A 21,113-nucleotide genomic window follows, 5' to 3' on the forward strand; every position below is an offset into this window, starting at 1 on the left:
GCCGACTGGGCCTACATGTCCACGACCAGCCCCTATCCAGTAGTCGGCCAGCTGCGCACAGTCGGCCAGCATGCAGGAGAGGTCGGGGACCACACGGGATAGTCGGCCAGCATCCAGATCATTTGACCAGCAGTTGGCCAGCATCTGGATCAGCCAGGGTAAAGAAAACTGCCTCCCACACCTGGTAAAAATATGGAAAAATGGGGAAAAAATACGGGGAGTGAGGAAAAATGAGAAAACACCTATACAAGGCGGGCACACCCACAACAGAGGCCCTGGTGTCTGATAAAGACAGGAGATGACTTCTAACACCCCCTCTCAGCTCCTGGCTGTGAAATCAACCCTAGGGAGCTGGAGTGCCGCCTGAACGTAGCCTGAGGTAGAGACTTCGTGAAGAGGTCCGCCGCATTGTCCTCCATCGAACAATAAAGTAGCAAGATGTCACCAGCCAAGATCTTCTCACGTACAAAGTGATACTGTATCTCTATGTGCTTGGTTCGGGCATAGAAGACCGGGTTCCGAGCAATAGCTATACAACTCTGGTTATCACACTGGATGACTGTGGGCTCCTTGTGTGGAAACCCAATCTCGCCTAGCAGCCTCCGCAGCCACACAACCTCGCAAGCAGCACCACAAGCAGCCCGGTACTGTGCCTCTGTCGAAGATAGGGCAATAGTTGGCTGCCTCTTACTGCTCCAAGAAACTGCTCCTGAGTTGGGGAAAACTGTATCCTGAAGTAGATCTCGTGTCTGGATCTCTTCCCCAATCTGAGTCACTCCAACCTTGGAGTCTGACTCCATCCCCTCGTGTGTAAAAGAGTCCTAGATCCTTCGTACTCTGCAGATGCCGCAAGATCCGCAATCCTGCGTCCCTATGGGACTTTAATGGCGTCTGCATAAAAGAGCTCAACAGCCGCACGGAGGAGCTCAAGTCCAATTTGGTGTTTTGCAACCAGATGAATGAACCAACCAACTTCCGATACTGCGAGGCATCAACTGGCTCACAAGGATCATTAACAGTTAACTTTGTATTTGGGTCCATCGGCGAAGTAATAGGCTTGCAGTTCTCCATCCCAAAGGCCTCAAGCAACTCATGAACATATTGCTGCAGAGAGACAAAAAACCCCCTCTGGGTCTGCCAGATCTCCAATCCCAAAAAGAAGTGGAGTAAGCCTAGGTCGGTCATCTCAAACTCCTTTGACAAGGCAGCGTTCGTCACACCAATGTGCTCCACATGACCGCCGGTGAGAATAAGATCATCCACATAAAGGATGATTATCGTAACCATGCCACGTTCCCGAAAGAGATACAGGTTGGGATCTGCAACCGATCTCTGAAAACCAGTCCGAACAAAGAAGGAATCAATCTTCTGATTCCAAGCCCTAGGAGCTTGCTTAAGACCATACAAGGCCTTACGTAACCTGTAAACCATCCCTTCTGATTGCGGAACAACAAAGCCTGGAGGCTGCTCAAACAACATACACCTCCTCCTGCAGGTCACCATTAAGGAACGCAGATTTTACATCCATTTGATACACTGGCCACCTCTGAGAAGAAGCAAGAGCAAGAACGGTCCGAATCGTGGTCATCCGTGCTGTCGGTGCAAAGGTATCCTCGTAGTTGATGCCTGGCCGCTGAGCATAACCTTTAGCCACAAGTCTGGCTTTGTGTTTGTCCACCGACCCATCTGACGCATATTTGGTCTTAAAGACCCATTTGACACCAATGACTGACTGTTTCGACGGCCTCGGTACCAACTCCCGTGTTTTGTTCTTCTCGATGGCATCAAGTTCCACCTGCATGGCTTTCCTCAAGTATCCTGTGAAAGGGCTTCCTTAACGGAAGTGGGATCCTTGTCCCGCATAATACGAGACATCAAAGCATAGTTTACTTGAAGAAGCTCCGCTGTATTGCTTTTGTCGCCGTGGACTCTGTGCAATCTTCGAGGGCCGTCCTCTGTGGTCTACTCGGAGGGTAGCTCCGTGACACCTGACTCCCGAAGGGTGTCCAACAACCACCTGGGTACTCGAACAGATCGTGGAGCCTCCTGCCGTTGCGGGGGCTCTACTCCAGTTGCGGGCTCAACCTCCTGTACTGACTGAGGTTGACCATTTGGAACAATAGTCTGGGAATCATCATCAGACTCTTCTGGATCTCCAAGAAGTGGCGGCTCCTAGACAGTGGATACTGGAACATGCTCATCAAAGACTACGTCCCGGTTGACAACAATCTCATTCCTCTCTGGATCATACAATCTGTATCCCCTTGGAAAGAGAATTATACCCCACAAATATAAGCTTGCAGGATTTGGAGTCAAGGTTCCCTCTCTGCTTCTTTGGAATATGTACATACGTATCACTCCCAAAAACACGGATGTGGGAGACATCAGGTTTCCTGCCAAAGTATGCCTCAAATGGAGTCATATTAGGTACTGAAGTCGTTGGAGACCGGTTGAGGGTATGGACAGCCGTTGCCACAGCCTCTCCCCAAAGTGGACGAGGAAGATCACGATGCTCCAGCATGGTCCTCGCCATCTCCACCACAGTCCTGTTTTTGCGTTCTACAACTCCATTCTCTGAAGGTGATCCTGTATTGGCCAATTCCCTCTTGATGCCATGATCTGCACAAAATCTGAGAAATACATTCGAGGAAAATTCACCCCCTTTGTCAATCGTGAGAGTCTTTACCTGCAATCCAGACTCTTTTTCCACCATCACGTGCCAATCCTTGAACCATGCAAAAGCTTGGTCCTTCTGTGAAAGAAAGTAGACCCACGTGAATTTGGTACAGTTATCAACAAGCAACATGAAATAGAGATATCCTCCCAATGATGGTGTCTGCTGAGGTCCACACAAGTCAGTGTGAATCAACTCCAATGGTTTTGAAGCCCGCCTGGAAGCCTGCTTTGGAAAGGATTCCCTGTGCTGCTTACCACGTATGCAAGAACTGCAACGTCCTTGCTTGCTGCCAACATCTGGCAAGCCAACCACCATCTGGTCCCGGAAAGCTCGCCGCAGTGCATCCACATTTAAGTGGCCAAAACGAAAGTGCCACAGATCTCCGACCTGAGAACCTGTCAATGAGGAGAGTGCAGAGAGCTTGTAGATACCATTCTCCACACCGCCTTCCCAAACAACCTGGCCAGTCTCACGGTCTCATAGAGCAACTGAATGCTCCTCAAATTCCACCCGGAAGCCAGTCTTGCATACTTCATGCATTGACAGAAGATGAAAACCAAGAGCAGGGACGTAAAGAACACGGGAGGCATGCTTGTCCCCCTTGCCGTCGGGAGTAATCTCCATCCGGCCCTCACTGTGTATCGGAATGGTGGAGTTGTCGCCAATGAAAATGCGACCTGATTGCCGTTTCAGATCCAAAAAGAAGTCACGGGACGGAGTCATGTGCCTGGAAGCACCACTGTCAAGAATCCCATCATAACCTTCCAGATGCCGTAATTGTTCCCGTCCAACTGACGGTCCACTGGGAACGTGGGGAGAGTTGGGATCTTCACATGCTTCTCAGGCAGCTCTAACAAATCTGCCATCGCGGGGATGTAACTAAAAAGGGTGCGTGGGTGGGAGAAAAAACTTTAAACTTGCAAGTGGCTGTCCAGCAACTTAGCCCGCCTTCCTCTTGCTACTTCTCTTCCCAAACAGTCCCTAACAGTCCACCAATCAGCAACGCAACAATCCCCCTCTTGCTCAGAAAACTCCTAAGATCTTTTAAGAGCCTAGGGCTCTGATACCATGTCAAAATACGCAGCGGAGATGATAACCAAATCTGAGACCACAAGAGCAAGAAGAGTGCAGAAAATAGACAGCACAAGAGAAGGAGAGAGATAGGCGTGTAACTCTTCTCTATACACAAGATCCCGAATACCAAAACAAAGATACAATGATGTGGCGGTCATGGGGCCATTTTATATGGCCCCATACATGCAGTCGGCCTGTGCAAAAGCAGCCGACTGGGCCTACATGTCCACGACCAGCCCCTATCTAGACGACCAGCCCCTATCTAGTAGTCGGCCAGCTGCGCACAGTCGGCCAACGCACAGTCGGCCAGCATGCAAGAGAGGTCGGGGACCACACGGGGTAGTCGGCCAGCATCCAGATCATCTGACCAGCAGTTGGCCAGCATTTGGATCACCCAGGGTGCAGAAAACTGCGTCCCACACCTAGTAAAAATAGGGAAAAATACGGGGAGTGAGGAAAAATGAGAAAACACCTATACAGGGCGGGAACACCCATAACAGAGGCCCTGGTGTCTGATAAAGACAGGAGATGACTTCTAACAGGAGTTTGTATTTTGGTCAGTAAACAGCTCTTGCCGGCAGTGACAGGCTCAGGTGTCATAGTCTTTGGGCGAGCACAGTGGGTTACCATTATGGTTGGAGAGAGGACTGCGTGGGCTTCCTCAATGTTTATGCCTCGAACGCCGCAGCAGGAAGAGCCATCTTCTAGAGAAGAGTCCGTTAAGCAGACTTTTGGTGCATGGGTGGAGACTTTAACATGATTGAGGCAGCAGAGGACAGACTTTGAGGAGGCACAGCTACAGTTTGAGGCGCAAAGTACTCTGCATGGGAGGAGTTGATCCTAGCACTCAGGGGACAAGACACTTGGCATCTCCCAGAGTTTGGGCATAGCCCCGGGAGCCCGTGCTTCTCGTGGTTTGATAGGAGGAGCACTGGCCCCAACCTCTCTTAACTTGACAGGTTTTATGTGGACGAGTGGGCTTGTGGCCGTGGGGGCATGATTGGCATCTTGGCGGGCACTACTTTTTCTGATCACGCTCCAGTTATTCTATCCTTAGAGGACCCCTGTAGGCAGGACATGCACACGAGCACCAGGATTCCGGACAGCCTTATACAGGACCCCGAGATCTACAACAGGATACAGCAGATATGGGCGGGACTGGATTTTACTTCAGGCTCTGCCGCATGCACCTTGGATAGAAGCAGATTGGAGGGATTTCGTGAGATGAGCAGATTTTTGCAGGACAGAGCTCAGAGCAGATTGGAGGGATTTCGTGAGCAGGAGAGAAGCCTCAAGAGGGGTCTTGCTTCTCTAGTGGCTTTAGGAGAGTTCCCCCGACAACCCGTGGATTGAGAGTCAGCTCCCTGCCGCCTGTACAGAGATCAGATCTATGGAGGAGAGGAGGGTGGAGTACAGGTACCATGCCAGAGCTTCCTTTTGGATCTAGGCCGGCGATAGTGTCATGAGGGTCTTCTTTGAGATAGCAGGCCCCCACAAACGGAGAGATGGTATTTGTAGTTTGTGTGGCCAGGATGGAGCTATTGTTTCTGACCCCCCCCCATGTGAAATGAAATGAAATCTGTATTAACATCTTCGAAAGGCCAAAATGACCTATGAGACCAAAAGTTACAAATAATCTGGTCAGATGAAGTACAAATGCCAGTGGTGTGTAACAGAAAAAAGTGAGAAAAGATCTAAAGATCTATAGATCTAGAGATCAAGAGTAACATGGGAAAATGGGAAACATGGGAAGCTACTAAGAGGGGACGAAAGTGTCCACACAGAGACATCTCTGGGCGCATGAGGCTCATGAGTTCATGAGGGTATAGACGGGCCCTCAGTGGATGAAATCCCTCATAGGTCGCTAAAGCATGAAGACAAGCTCCTCTGGGGTGAACTGCTTGGAGGGTATTTGCTGGTGATTTGCGATGATCTCTCTAATCCTCCCATGCCATCTGGATCTGCTACGGATACCCCGAGGTCTAGGGCGTCTGTCCCAACATAGCTGAGAGGCACGCTCAAGAGTGACCCCTCTGGATGTGGATGCGGCTGTGTCCTGACCCTGCCTCTGCTGTGTTGAAGTGGTGCTCCCAAAGAAATCAATAAGCTGTCTTTGCATAGGACCTGTGTGTGCTACTCCTCCACGCATGAGAGTCTCTCTACGTATCTCTGGTAGAAAAAGTCCTAGGCATCTCTAGTCACTGTAGTCCACTCTGGCAAGGGGGCCAAACCCCTCTCTGAAAAGGCCATGGAACCTCCCTCTAATCTCATAGTACACAGGGCATCGGCAGATGTTGTGCTCCTCTGTCTCTGTTGGAAAAATTTCTTCTTCAAATGTCGATCCACTTGCCACATTCTGCGACTTTGAATTTCCTGTGCCCAATAAAAGCTTGCTCTGCTGGTATTCTTTGTGGTCCATATCTACCTGTCTCAATCCTCAGCTGATGAGAGGAGATGGAGGTCTGCTTCACAGAAAGATAGGCAAGGAACGGCGGCCTCGGTCGGAGATGACAGAGCAACTGCCAGGGAGTGCGCTAGAGGGGTGAAGACCAGAAGGGGCCGAGGCTTGTCAAAAGAGAAATACCCAAGAAAAAAGAATCTTCTTGACAGAATGGAGGGAAAGGGAAGACGGAACCGAGAGGGAAACGGGGCGGCCGGGGGGGGGGAGGGGGGGGGGAGGGGGGTAGTGAAGACGGCGGAGGGGGGGGGGGTGGGCGAGAGAAGGCACACTGAGGGGGGTGCAGGCGGGAGAAGGGGAGAGAGGGGGGGGGGTTTGGGGGGGCAGCACTGTTCCAGGGAGCAACTTGCAGCCCTAACCTGGGCTACTTTTCCAAGCGTTGAGCATAGTGCTTTCAATCACACTTAAGTTTGTTTCCATGCTTACATTCGTGTAACTGTTTAATCATGTGTATGGGATTGATGGATATGTGGATGGGCTTTTACCTGATGTGTATGAGGAGTTGTAGGATCCATGTGTGGCATGGTGCAATAGATTAGGAGCCAAGGGGGAGAGGGTTGGACCTGGCCTTGGTGCAGTAAGGAGAAGATGGCTTGGTAACATGATTACTCAAGCATGACCCCACCTCATATATTCGTGGTTGATAATGGATATCTTTTGTATTCGATTTGTGGTAGTTTTGGTCATCATACACATTAATTGAAGCTATGTACTTGTTTTTTATGGTTGTTCACCACGACGGTGAAGTCTTAACACCTGGGTAATCTGTATAGGTGTAGGTTGCCCACAGTAGGCACATGGGAAAGCACGAGGTGTGTCTGAGTTATCCCACATGAGGCGATTGTAGCCTACAGTTTTTTTTTTTTTCAGAAAGGAGACTTCTATTAAGTATGAAAAAATTTTACAAAATGGAGATTTCACACCAAGTAAGGTGGAGATCTCAACCAATCAGGAGCCGTGTGCTGCCAATAGGGTCCCAAATGAGAGGACGTAAAAAAGATACCAATGTCCCACTCTCTCATAAACTGGCCGCGCTTCCTCTCTCTGCAGCCCTCGAAGACCCCTGGATTGTGGCCCAGGTAGCCATGATGGTGTAAAAAATATCACTCCAAATCCTGCAAAGACACTGAGAAACAAGAATGGGACTACCCTCAATGGCCTCGGTGCATCTAGCCTTTCAGATATTCCAGGCTGAGATGCTAGCAATAATCTCCCAAGAGCTATCTAACCTCTGTGCTGGAGGGACAAAATGTGAAAGTGGCAAATCCTGAAGACAATACTGCCGAGCAACTCCTTGCCTAACCATAATGGCCAAGCTTCTGTCAGTCCCCTCGAATCTCAGCTAAGGCCCAGACTGTGTCAACCAAATGATAGAACCAAAAGAAATGATAGCATCGCTCTTAATCCTACCAAAGAGGTGTGCAATCGCAGACCAAACCCTCTGTGCTTCCCTGCATTCCCATAAACAATGGTAAACTAACTCTGAAACTCCTGCACATCTAGGGCATGCTGGGCAAGCACCAGTAACAGACCTCCACTGATTGGTGGCCAGACCACCATGAAGAGAAACCCAGATAAAGGCGGAAATCTGTGGCTTCCTATAAGAATGCCACAATCTCCACCAAAAAACCCTCTGAATGTTAGTCAGTTGAAATGCTGTAAGATTCCCAATGGGGTCTAAGAGTAGGGACACTCGGAATGTGTCCCAAGATAAGATGTCTGGCATTCTGCACCGTATAACTGAAAAAAGGCATGCTTTTCAAAGGGTTACAAGCATCCTTCCACTCCCACTCACCGGGGTCCCAATGCAAATGTCTGATAGGGCAGCCACCATACAACCAAAGGCTAACACTCTCTATGATCATCCTTGGGGGGGGGGGGGGGGGGTCAACAAAGACGTGCGTCCTTAACCTGCCAACAACTCTGACCGGACGAATCGGGGGGCCATCAATAAGGTCCTACACGTCACATCTCTCCAGGTGCCATCCATCCTGTACAGAAATAAACTCCGGTACATCATCCTCCCTACGCAAGGGGAGGCTCATAACCTGAAGAGGAACACCTGTCCCAGAAAAAACCCCAAACCAAGAATGATGACGGCCTTCCAAGAAAGATCCAGTAATCCAGTGGTTGGGAATGGCTGCATCAATCTGTGCAATCCTCCAGCTAGAGCCTCTCAAATGCTGCGTGAAATCCAATCTTTGTACCTTGGTGAGGCTTTGAAACCTCTTCCAAGCCAGCACTGTGGGGCATAGGGTCTCCCAGCCAGCCCAAAGAATATGCATAGCTGCCCCAAGAATCCTACCATGCACATCTAAGATCAAATCATTCCACAGAATGGGCTGCTGGTTAACTTCCTCCGCTGAACGCAGGGGATGTGTACCAAAAAACTCCTCAGGTAGTCCCAGGCCTGTAGGACAGAGTCACATGGGGACGCGGGGACGGGCCGTAGGGACGCGGGACGCGGGAACGCGGAGACGGGAACGGCCGGGGACGGGTGGGACGCGCAGGGGACGCCGTGCAACACGGGGACGCATGAGGGCGTCCCGGGGACGCGTTCCCGAAACGCGGGACGGGCAGGGGACGCAGTGAGGGGACGTCTCCAACGGCCAGAAACGGGCAGAAAACGGCCAGAAAACGGCAAAAACGGGCAGATTTCCAGCTATAAAAAAAGGCACTCTCTCTATTGCACCCACATTCATTTCTCAAGCCTCAAGCTTCCAAATCCAAACTTCAAAGTTCCAAGTTGTGCCAACTTCCAAGCCATCTCTCTCTCTTTCTCTCCAAGCCATCTCTCTCTCGACCAGATTACAGACTTCTTTCGACCAGAGATTGAGCAGTCAGGTCAGCAGGCATTGCAGCTAGCCCCAGAGTACAGCCGCACCAGAGGTACACTGATTGATCGGGCTATAGAGCTGGGGCGGTCCAGGCGCCCCAAGATGAGAGGCCCATCTCGACACCGGCGGAGACTACAACAGAGGATCAGGACCATACTAGCACGGCATGGGAGACGTCCAGTCAGAGTACTCACCATGGAGGACATTGAGGATATCCGCCATCGACCGATGAGAGACATCTTTGGATAGTGATGTGTATGATGCTTACCTTTGTTGCTGGAGTTTTCCTCCCAGATGTTATCCATTAGGAGCTCCTGGTACCGTATATTTCCTCATAGTTGTTTCAGTTTCAGTTAGTTGTTTAGTTGTTTTTAGCTTTCCTTACACAGACATTGTATCAGATCCACCAATTGTTGTAACCTTTTTGGTCTCATAGGTCATTTTGGCCTTTTGAAGACGTTAATATATCATTTCATTTCATTTCATTTCTCTCTCTCTCTCTCTCTCTCTCTCTCTCTCTCTCTCTCTCGTTAATATATCATTTCATTTCATTTCATTTCTCTCTCCAAGTTCCATGATCCATCCCTCTTGAGACTTGCAAGCCTCAAGAGTCAAGCAATACTTGCAACTCTCTATTGCACCCTTCTTCCCTCTCTCTCACACTATCATCATTCATGGCATCTCAAGGTGAAGGCGCCGCCGCCACATCTTCCGTTGCGGGCTCTTCACGAAGGAGGCCGGCGGTGCACACATGGTCATGGTGGGATGAGGTCCACTACGCTAGTCGTGGAGTGGGCGGTGGTTCAAGGGCATGGAATTGCAAGCTTTGTTCCTACAAGAGAAGTGGCGGCGCCAACAAAGTGCGAGCTCACTTTTTGCACGAGGCCGGTCATCAAGTGCAATTTTGCGCACGCGTTACTCCTGAGAAGCGAGCGGAGCTTCTTGAGAAGCTCAAGGTTTATGAGGCGGCCGAGGCGGCAAAGAGAGGGCGACATGTTGCCGTTGATCCTCATGATGTGGTGAGAGCACGAGAGCAACCGACGCGAATGGAGGTGGAGAGGAACCCAAATCTTGCTTCAAGCTCTCAACCATTCAAGTCCACTCCATTCACATCGGGTGCCTCCATTCCCATCCGCCGTCAATCCACTCTTAACGAGAATTGGAACCCAAAATTGAAGGATGAGGTGGATAGGTCGGTGGCTAGGTTCTTCTACCACGACCACATTGCGTTTCAAGCGGCACGGTGAGAGTCGAGACTCAATTCTCTTCACTTTTTTTTTTTTAATGTCTCATGCTTCAAAGCATTTGTCATATTGCCAAAAAAAGCTAACATGCTACATGGTTTTCCTTACTTGAAATAGGTCTCCTTACTTCAGTGAGATGGCCACAAAGATCGGGGAATATGGCCCCTCTTATGTGCCACCATCATCGGAAAAGATTCGCACCACTTTGCTTGATAGGGAGAAGTTGGCCGTTGAGCAGGTGGCGGCGGATACAAAGGCAACATGGGAGACTAACGGAGTCTCTCTCATTGTAGACGGATGGAGTGACACGCGCAAGCGCTCCATCCATGGAGTGGTGGCCTACTCAAGGGGCAAAGTGTACTTCATCGAGTCACATGATGCGAGTGGCACTGGGAAGGCCGTGGATGTGCTTGCCGCGGAATGGGCGTCCACGATCGAGGTCATTGGGCCGGAGCTTGTGGTCGGCATGGTGGCGGATGGAGAGGCGTCAAATAGGGCAGCCGGGAGCATTATTGAGTCAATGTATCCATCCATCACAGTTTCTTTTTGCATGGCCCATTGTCTCAACAACCTCCTCAAAGACATAGGTGCCTTGCCATGTATTGCACCCACCATTGAGGAGGCTAACCAGCTTGTATCCTTTGTCCTCAACCACCAAAGGCTGCGACATGAGTTCTCTAAAAGGAGCACTCTTTCCCTCCTCAAGTATTCTGAGACAAGGTTTGCATACAACTTCCTCATGCTAGGCCGCTTGTCTACATGTGGCGGAGCCCTAAGAGGGCTTTTCCTTAGTGATGAATTTTCTGCCATGCCGCAGTCAAAATCGGCAACAGGGAGAATGTGCCGAGATCGCGCCGATGATGCCGCTTGGTGGGAGAAGGTGAAGACACTCGATGCCTTGGTCAAGCCTATTGTTCACCTTCTACGAGTCATTGAACGGCCGTGAACCATGTATCGGCAAGGTCTATGAGGCCATGGATCGCATGATCGAGTCACTCCAGCAGCTTGTGCCAGACAGGGCCGAGTTTGAGGAGATCCACTCATTATGTGAGTCCAGGTGGAACTCCTACTACTCCCCTCTTCATGCGGCTGCCTTTGTGGTTGATCCAGAGTTCCAGGGCAGAAAGCAAGAGGCCGACAAGGAAGTAAGCAGGGGATGGCGGATCATTTTGGAGCGCTTAGAGCCCGACCCTACCATCAGGCGGAAGATCAGAGACCAGCTATCTCAGTACAGGACGCGGCAGGGATCTTTTGGATGTTTAGATGCACAGCTTGACCGCCTCAAGATTGGGTCTCCTCTTTGGTGGGAGGATTACGGATCAGATGGGCCGGAGTTGCAGCGCTTGGCTATTCGCATCCTTAGCCAGGCTGTGAGCTCTAGTTGCTTGGAGCAACTTTGGAGCGTTTACAGTCACATTGCCTCTAAGAAGAGGAACCGCCTTGAAGTGCAAAGGGCAAGTGATTTGGTTTTTGTGAGCGCTAACTTGCGCATGCTATGTGCTACAGCAACAAGGAAGGCGGATCCCTTCACCGAATGGGAGATGGCACAGCAGGATCCTGCAGCTCAGGAGCATCTTGAGGAGGTAGAGGAGGAGCTACAGCCTGAGGGGGAGGAGGAGGCTTCAAATGGCATCGACGACTTCGACTTCCAAGCCTCCCGCCAGGCTAGCACTTCAGGAGCTTGAGGCTTGACTCTTGAGCCTTGAGCCATCTCACCTTTTTTGTGCCCATTGCCAATGGCCATGATCTATTGTGATCTATCTAGTATCCCTATTTTGTACCCACTCTTTTTTGTAACCCTCACTGCCCATGAGGCATGTACTTATCTCTTTGTATCTATCAGACTCTCAATAACATAATCAGTGTGCCATCGATGTTTTATTAGCGCATTTTGCTCAAAATGACTCTTGTTTTTTTGTCTATTCGGTGTAAAATTTTGTTCAAAGTGTGTCTCTATATGTATGTCATGCATACAACTCCTAAATTGCTTTTAAAAAAGAAGTTTTTTTTTGCCGTTCCCGACCCCGTCCCCGGGACGGCACTTCCCGGTCCCGGTCCCGGTCCCCGTCCCCCGTCCCCATGTGACTCTGCCGTAGGAGGGACCTAACCAGGGGGGGATGAAGGGGAGCGGTGAACTGCATCCGAAAAAATAAAGCGTGAGCTGAGAGTCCAGTCACCTCCGCGAACAAGGACACACTTCGTGATCTGCTGCATGAGATAGTCCTTCCACGGCTCAGTGCCTGGAGGAAAGCCCCTAACAACCAGCTTACAAAGCAAAGCCTTACATTGCACCTCAGTGTCAATGATATTCAATCCCCCTTCCTGCTTAGGCCTGATAATGGTTTCCCAAGCAACTCAGAGTCCAAAAACTCTTCCTCCGTGCATACAGGCAGCCTGAGACCCACAACACTAGGGGCAGCCCGAAGAAACCTGCTCATAGTCTCAGTTACAATGAGGTACAGTAAAGGAGCGAGGGGACAGCCCTGCCTCACTGAACGGGAAATCTGAAAACTCTCACCGCGCCCCCCACAGGCTAAAACAGTGCTATGAGCCTCTCTGTATATGCAAGACACCCCTTTGATCCAGTTTTGGGAAAACCCCATGTGTGCCATAGTGCCCTCCAAAAAATCCCAATTCAGTCTGTCATCATAAGCTTTTGAAAAATCAAGCAAAAGAATGGCAAAAGGTTGCTGACTAGACTTTGCCCACTCGACAGCTTCCCAGAAAGAAAAAATGTTATCAAATATACTCCTTCCTTGGAGGAAACTATTCTCAGGAAACCATTCTGGGTATCATGGATAGTGCTTTGGAGAATCGGCTGCAACCTTATACTCAAGGCTTTAGCTAAGATTTTATATGCAGATCCAAGGAGGGTGATGGGTCTCTATTGCTTGATGTCAGTATTGTCCCCACTCTTGGGGATAAGGTGAATCAGCCCCTCCGTGAGGTATGGAGGCATCATACCCGACAACCACATTTCCTGAAGGGCAACAGTGATAGCATCTCCAATATGATCCCAAAAAAGAATAAAGAAGGCGGGAGAAAGACCATCATCCCCTGGGCATGAACCAGTGGAAAGAGCATGCAGTGCGTGAAGGAATTCATCCTTCGAGAAAGGGGCATCCAGGGAAGAACACATAGCATCTGTAATGAGCCTGGGCATGCACTCCCAAACTTTCTGTCGTGCCACATCTCTCTGAGGAGAGGGCACCTCTGCAGTCAACAAAGACCGATAAAATTCTGAACCTCACCCTGTGAGTCCTACAAGTACCTCACAGAATCTCTGCTATGGGAAGGCCTGTGTGCTGAAAAAAACTCTTTGTTGCATCTGCCACCCATCTGAGTCCAAAAGGCCTCGTTCGCATGAAAGGCGAACTCAGCCCTCCTGTCCATGGCTAACTGCAGCTCTGCTCTAACTGTGGTCAAGAGGTCTGTATTCCAAGTCTTATGTGGAGGCTTTTCATGTTCCCTTTGAAGAGTAGCAATCCTACGCCTAATAGCTCTCTCCTTGTCCAGAGCCTCCTTCTTCTTAGACAAGGCAGTGCTATGATAATGATGGCTGGTCCTCTCAAGAGCTAGCGCAATATCATGACGAGGATCAGGACTGTCACAAGATCTCCATATCTCTCTGATCTCAAGGGAAATGTCAGCATCAAGATAAAAAGAGTCAGGGATACGGACACGGGGAGAGGCCGAGCGAGCCCTAGGCTCCCTGAGACACAAAATGACGGGGCAATGATCAGATTTGGTGGTGCCAGGCATAATAGCAATGGTGCCTCCTTTGTCCAAGGACCAGTCATCCACATAAAACCTGTCCAGACGTGCAAAGATGCTCTCATCCCCGCTCCTGCGGTTATGCCAAGAGAAACATAAGGAATTTGGCCTTCTCTGGAAATCATCCTCAGTCCAGCAATCCCTGCCAAAAAAGGAAAGCGTGAACCTCTCCCATGAGGTTCGCTCCAAAGGGTGTAAACCCCCTTCGCGTCCACCCTTCTTGTCAGAAGGTTGCTAAAACATATTAAAATCTCCTCCCACTATCCAATGATCAACTTGGGGAATGACATTTGTAATGGTGTCCCAAAAGGCCACCCTTTCACCTCTCACGTTAGGTGCATAGATATTCAAGATTCCGAATTTTTGACCCTCATGCATGATCAAGATCCACTACGCTCTAGCAGGGATGATAACACCGTGCCCAATAACATGAGGTATAATAGACGCTACCACTGAAATACGAACACCCCCTCTAGTCCCAACTACCGAGGACCAGAAGGTGTGGCCAGAAAGCATCTTACCAGTTTTGCCACACTGAGATCCACCCAATAACATGAGGTATAATAGACGCTGCCACTGAAATACAAACACCCCCTCTAGTCCCAACTGCCGAGGACCAGAAAGTGTGGCTAGAAAGCATCTTACCAGTTTTGTCACACTGAGATCTATCCAATTTGTGTTCCTGCAACAAAATAGACCCTCCTACAGGAGGGTGAAGTTGGTCCTTTAGAAGGCACTTCCTACCACGGGTGGGAAGCCCTCCAAGGCCCTGAACATTCCATGAGACGATTCTCATGGAAGAGAAGAGGGTTTGACCCCCGATCTAAGAAGACGATGGGTAGCCTGAGGACGTCTCTCATAATGCTGGAGGACGGAGAATATCTTCCTCAGGCCCAATGGCAAAGGGCTGCCCTTCAAAACCTTTGAGGCTTCGTCCTCATAATCAAAATCCACTTGGAAGAAACCTCCTCCAAGCATTCTGACATGTCGAAAGTGTAGAGCGAGGTCGGAGGGCAGAGCCGCCAGGACCCAATCCCGAGCCTGGAGACGGGACGGGTGAGATCCAAAGATTCTGGCAATGAGGGTCGTTTTGGAGTCTTTCTCTATTTTGGTGTAGAGGACCGCAAGCTTGGCTTCGGAAAAAACAATGGTTCGCCCGGCCGAGGGAGAATGATTAGCCAGGATGCTAATCAAAGAAAAAGGCCGACTTGAACCCAGATGAGGAGCAATCCAAACCAAGGGGAAGAGGTAGGCAAGGAGGCGGAGGAAAGGAAGGGAGGGTGGAAAAGGGAAAAGCAAAAAGGAAAGGGAAGCAAGGGGGAGATGGCTGGACGCAAAGGCGAAGAAGGGTGGGGGAAGGGCAGCACAACAGGGCTGCGCAGAGGGAAGAGGTGGAGGAAGGAGGGGAGGCAGGGAGAGGAGGGGAGGCGAAACAGCGCAAACTGGAGGGCGAAGAAGGGCGGGCAGAGGCAGGGACAAATGGCGATGGAGGAAGGATGGGAGGCAGAGTGTGGATGGGGGCGAAGTAGGCACAGAGGCGGAGGGGCGCAGTGATGGAGGAAGGGAGGGAGGCGGAGGAAGGAGGGGGCGAAGCAGGCACAGAGGCGGAGGGGCGCAGGTCAGGGTTCGGGGAGCTAGGCGGTCCTCACCGTCCGACGTTAGTCAAGAATTCATCAGTGTATTATTGACATTCACATCAATCGCCTACAGTTTTTTTGTATAAAAGGGTTTTCCCTACTCTTGAAAGCAATCAGTACAATCCATTCGTTTGTTCAATTTCTCTTGTTTTGGGCATTCAAATCAGCTACAACCGACCATTGACATTCTTTGGGATGAAAAAGGTTGCACTATAAAAATGGCCAATCAAGGTTTAGGTTTTATCCCCTAACATTTTTTATTTTTTGGCCACCTTGACATGTTTTTATTGGTTGTACAGGATGCGTTGGAGATAAAGCAAAGAGAGAGGGAGATAGACGAGTCTATTAGGAAGAAGGAGGAGGATGAAAAAGCCTTGAGAGATCTGCAGGAGAAAAGTTTGAAAGCAGAAGAACTGCAAGCAGCAGAAAACCAAGAGAAAGAAAAGATTGCACTTCGACTAGAACTTGAACAACAGATATCAGAGCAACGGAATCGTGAATGGGAGGCTGTTTTGGCTCGTGATCATGAGCTTCTCCTTATGATTAAACACGATCGTGACAATGAGGTCAATTTTGAACAGCGTCTCTGGCAGGTAACCTTGTTTCTTTTTTCAAGTTTGATGGTGTGTTCCATGATCCATCTCAAAAATTCTATCTTATTGAAATGCATAGATATCAGTGAAAGAATGAGCTTTCTAATTTTCATTGGAAAGAGTCATTTGTACACTTCTGCAAATACATACTTCTGACCATATATTTTTTGGAAATATCAAGGAGGAAAAGCTCAAGAGACTCGAGCGGAAGCAACTTAAACATACACAATTGTGCCATGAGGTCTTGTTGCAGGTTTGAGTCAGCTACTGGGATGGTTTATCAATTTTTTGAACTTTTTCTATTTAAAACACGTGATGTTGTACCATAATTATTGAGCTCGAAAATGTACTGAAAAGCATCTCTATATTTCTATATTTTTCAGATAGTAAGCTTGGCAGAGAGTTCTGCAATATACAAAGCATCCACAAATTGTGCTCTTTCAAGTACTGATTGGTGGGAATGGAGGAATTCATTTGTAAAAGGAGCAATACAACCTTTCATTTTAGACACCAAACCTTCAACAATGGATGCTATATCCAAGGACGAGGACGAAGTAGCAGAAGAGGTCATTGCCTTGCTTTCATGTTGTTTGATGCTCTGGTCTTGTATCACAACATTGGAAGTCCTCTATCTCATACCAAGGTTTTACAGTTTTGTTTTTTTGTTTTTTTTTTCTTTATTGAGTATGAATAGACCATACAAAATCAAGGCTGGAAGCCAGAAGAAAACAAGACCTCATCCCAAAATGTAGGGTGATCTCAACCAATATGGGGCACAAATGTGCCGAAAGAGTCTTGTGGGGGTCATTGAGATAAAGATCCCTTGATCCCACTCCTGTCATGAAAACAGTGCGCTTTGCTTGCACAGATCAGGATGGTCCTTGTATATGAGCCCATGTGGCCATAAGAGTGTGAATAATATCTCCCCATATAGTACAAATGCACTACCCCCATATGCAATGTTGTACTGTCTCAGAAGCTACTGGGCATTTGGGGAATGCAGGGTCTACTCCAAAAATAGCCCTCTGATTAATGGGAAGGCCACCATGTAAAAATAATCGAAAGAGTGGGATATCTGGCTCCTTTTGTATGAGTGCCAAAGTCTGTGCCAAAATCTCTTTCGAGTCAATGGGGTGGTGTCATAGCTCTCCCAATGCGGCCTGAGTGTAGGAGTCCTCTGAATTTGTCCAAGTAGAATGCCATAGTCCTCTAAATCTGTCCAAGTAGAAGGAGACTGACATTATGGAAAATGAAGCTGAAAAAAGGCTGACTCTTCATAGGATTGGATGCATCAATCCACTCCCACTCACCAGGATCCCAATGAAGATATGTGATAGGACATCCACCATACAACCATACACACCAAGACCCATAGATCCCAATATCAGGCGGAGGGTCAACATGCAGTGCTTTCTCGAGCGATTAACTACTCTCATGGGATGAAGGACAGTAATCTCTTGCCTGTCACATTTCAACAATCTCTATCCTAGCTGGATGGAATAAAAAACATGATCTCCCGTCTCATCCTGATCCAGCAAGGGTAACACCTGTGATGGCACTCCCGTCCTGGAGAAAACTCCCAGCCACCTAGGACGACGACGATCGTGAAATGTCCAAGTAATCCACTCATGAGTATTTTAATGCTTTATCAATTTGATCGATCCATCTAAGATTCTCCCTGAGGTGATGTGGGTAGATGCAAGTCTCTGATCCATAGGAAGACTTTTAAAAGTTTTCCAAGCAATACCTGTCGCGATGCACATCTCTCCTTGCCAGGCCACTGCATATATCCAGATGCACCCAAAGGTCGCATAACCTCATCTCTAATGAGGTCATAATGGGCTGTCTATTAGCTTCAGCCTCTGATCTAGGAAGCCTCTATCTCAGAAAAGGTCTCATGCTACTCTAGGCTGCGGATAATGGTAGCTATAAGTGGAGAGCAAGCTGTCCTATACTCTGCCTCAATATCCACCACCACGAGGTGTACAACCGGAAACGTGAAACATAACGAAATTCTTCCAAGTCTCAGTGCTTGGAAGGAATCCTTTGATCGCTAACTTTCGAAGCAATGCTCTATTCTGTGTATCCGGATCTACAATATTCAGCCCCCCTTCTTGTTTGGGGCGTATAATAGTCTCCCAAGCCACTCTGGCCCAGTTGTCTTGCTATCATTGTGAATGATTTACTTTGAAGGGCCAGCTTATTTCTCTGTGGTCTCTTGATATGTATTCTGGAAAGGATAGGTTAGTCAAGAATTGTAGAGTTGTCCAGCTACTATCATCATGAAATATTTACTTCAAAGGGTTAGCTTCTTTCTCTGGTCCCTTGACATGTATTCCCGAAAGGATAGGGTAGTCAAAATTTACAGCATCTAATCATACCAATTCATCTTTTCACCATCCACTATAAAAATGTAACATACAGAAGATCATAGAAAGGGATTATACTTTGATGAATACTTTCAGTCCCTTTGTTATAGCACAATGTAATGAAAGTCAAAGTGCAAAGAGAGAGAAGAGACAGATACATAGTATTGGGTCAATACCATGTGAAGGGTCCCCACCACATATGGTGTCTTTGTTTTATTGTGAAGGTGTCTAGTGTACCATCCAAACCTGACCATAGAGAGTTACAAACCAATCTCCGCAACTGGCCAATCGATTCATGAGAGAAGCACAACATGAGGCAATGAACTAGGCTGAGGCAAGCAGTACTTGGTTAACCACCAAGGCTCGTTGCATTTTTCCAAGAATATAGCTCTCACAAACATGTTTGATAGGGGCATTAAGATGTGGCAGCTCAGACACTATGTCATGTTTATGCAAACACAACAAACAGCCAAAGGTCAAGTGACTAAAGCGTTGATAGGTTTTTCTGTGGACCAAAGAATATGCGCAATGGAGGTGGCTGCCCAAACCCCACGAAAGTAATAAGGCAAATACAGTACATATGAAGACCTTAGGAAAAGGGATGTTGCATGGTCACCAACCTCAAGTAAACAACTGTTAGCTGCTGCAGTGAAGTGAATCTAGAACTTCTGCATGTGCATATGGTGGTGTGGTAGTTGACAAAGACAAGCAATAGCTGTGAGGCACAACACAGTGGTGGAGATTATTCGGGCGAATCGGAGAATTGGGAAACAATTGGAAGATACTGGTGAAGAAGGGAGAACATTGAGAAGGGGAGGAGACCGAAGGTTTAGTTTTGGATAGCAGCTGTCGTTTCTTTCTGGTTTGTGTGGATTGACGCGGGATTGATCTGAGGAGATTTGGGTTGGTTTAGAGCAGAGAGTGCATAGATGTGATAGAGGATCTTGAAGGTGGATTGGTGCCTTAGGATTCCTTGCTGCAGCTCTGTTGGAACTCGAACCCGTCCAAAGATTGCTCAATTCCTTCTCTGCTGTGCTTGGTCGTGGCCTGCAGGTGTGGTTGCAGAGCCCTCTTGTGTTTGGTTTTGTAAGATTGAAGAGAAGAGACAATCTTGTTGTGGATCCCCCCTTGCTCTTGTTGCTTCTCTTACTGTTGATATCCCTATGTCTCAGGGATGTTAAGACCTTGAAGTTTCTTTGTCTATCTGATGAAATATGAGAGGTTGGTCTGTGTTTGTTGTGAGTGGATATAGAGACTTTTGTTTTGACGTATTGTTGTGATATGATGTTGTTTTTGAGTGAGTTGATGGAAATAAACCATTGGGGTGTATTGGTCCGATATCTGAATGTTGATTCTGAGTCAGTTCTGACTCAATTAGAAACTGTTGGGAGGTACAGGGTCAGATGTGTGCCATCTGGCCATCAGAATGATCAGCAGGTGGTATACGGATGTTGTTCTAACTAGTATTAGTTCAGGGGAAGTGATTCTGTGCCCCAGCTGAGTGTTTTGGATTTGTTTGAGGATAACTGTCAGAAAGCTTGGGTGTTTAAGTGTTTTGAGGTCCCTATGGTGTTAGCTGACTCAGAGGAGAGATTGACCCGGCTGTGCAGTGCTGCATCCCCATAAACAATGTTGTACGGGTCGGCAGGACAGTCAAGAAGGTCTAGGGAGTGTGTCTATAAGTGTGCGGAGGCTGGAGGATCGAGGCGGATACTAGAGGATCAATTTTGGACTGGAGTAAGCCATCCAATTTTGGAAGTAGAAAACAGACAAAATCTGACTTGTCTGTGGTAGCCAGGAGAGTTTATGGTCAGATAGAGGTCAGCTTAGGGTAGCTGCTTAGTTCTAAGAGGCTTTAGGACAAGGATTTGAGGCTAGCGGATGGTGGAGGACACTTTGGGACTCTGGAGAGCAGATTTCTGATAGTATACAAAGAGAGGATCTCGGAGGCAGAATTTGAGCACTTCTGTGTCAGCTGAAGGTGATTCTGGTCAGCTGGAAGTCAACTAGAGTCAGAAGAGGCTCTTAATTGAAAGATTAGAGACATTGGAGGTGAGAGCTAACCTTAGAGGACAACTTGAGTAGGCAATTGGATCTGAGTGGGAGGTAAGGGTATTGAAGTATCCCATTAGGGCAGCTGAGGACCAAGGAATAGTGGCTGGGTGTTCTGGTGCCTTCTATTGTTATTTTTGCTGGGCTGTGGTGCTTGGGCTAGACTCCTCTTACGGTGGTGTGCTTCAGACGGAGCTATAGAGGCATGACCAAGGAATAGTGGCAAAGGTGGATTATATGCTTGCTGGATTTTCCTGCAAATTTCAGTTTTGGAGGCGCTATGAGTATCCTATATGCAAAAGTCCTTATGGGAGCTATGTGTTGACATCGGGCTTTATGGAGGGCTGATTTGAGAGCATTATATGCAGTTTTTGACGATATGGATGACATTATGTTCT

At 48.4% G+C, this 21,113-nt stretch overlaps 1 protein-coding gene and 1 pseudogene across 9 annotated transcripts in view; both read left to right on the plus strand.

Moving 5' to 3' along the window:
• LOC147638756 (uncharacterized) overlaps nt 1-21,113 on the plus strand; it is a 233,883-nt gene that overhangs the window by 29,609 nt on the left and 183,161 nt on the right. For 8 of the 9 annotated variants that reach the window (XR_015265964.1, XM_086798726.1, XM_086798725.1 and 5 more), the window contains exons 7-9: nt 16,001-16,294; nt 16,476-16,547; nt 16,678-16,860. Coding sequence is in view for 8 of the 9 variants with exons in the window: in XM_086798726.1 (XP_086654852.1) it covers nt 16,001-16,294; nt 16,476-16,547; nt 16,678-16,860 (549 nt within the window). In the remaining variant the exon portion in view is untranslated. Of the gene's footprint in view, nt 1-16,000; nt 16,295-16,475; nt 16,548-16,677; nt 16,861-21,113 lie in introns of those variants that run through there. The other variant, XM_086798733.1, reaches the window with a different exon arrangement.
• Nucleotides 9,613-12,127, plus strand: LOC147638757 (uncharacterized; annotated as a pseudogene).

The sequence above is a fragment of the Cibotium barometz genome, chromosome 5 (genome assembly GCF_041138505.1).
Source record: "Cibotium barometz isolate CiBa-2024 chromosome 5, ASM4113850v1, whole genome shotgun sequence".
NCBI lineage: Eukaryota > Viridiplantae > Streptophyta > Polypodiopsida > Cyatheales > Cibotiaceae > Cibotium > Cibotium barometz.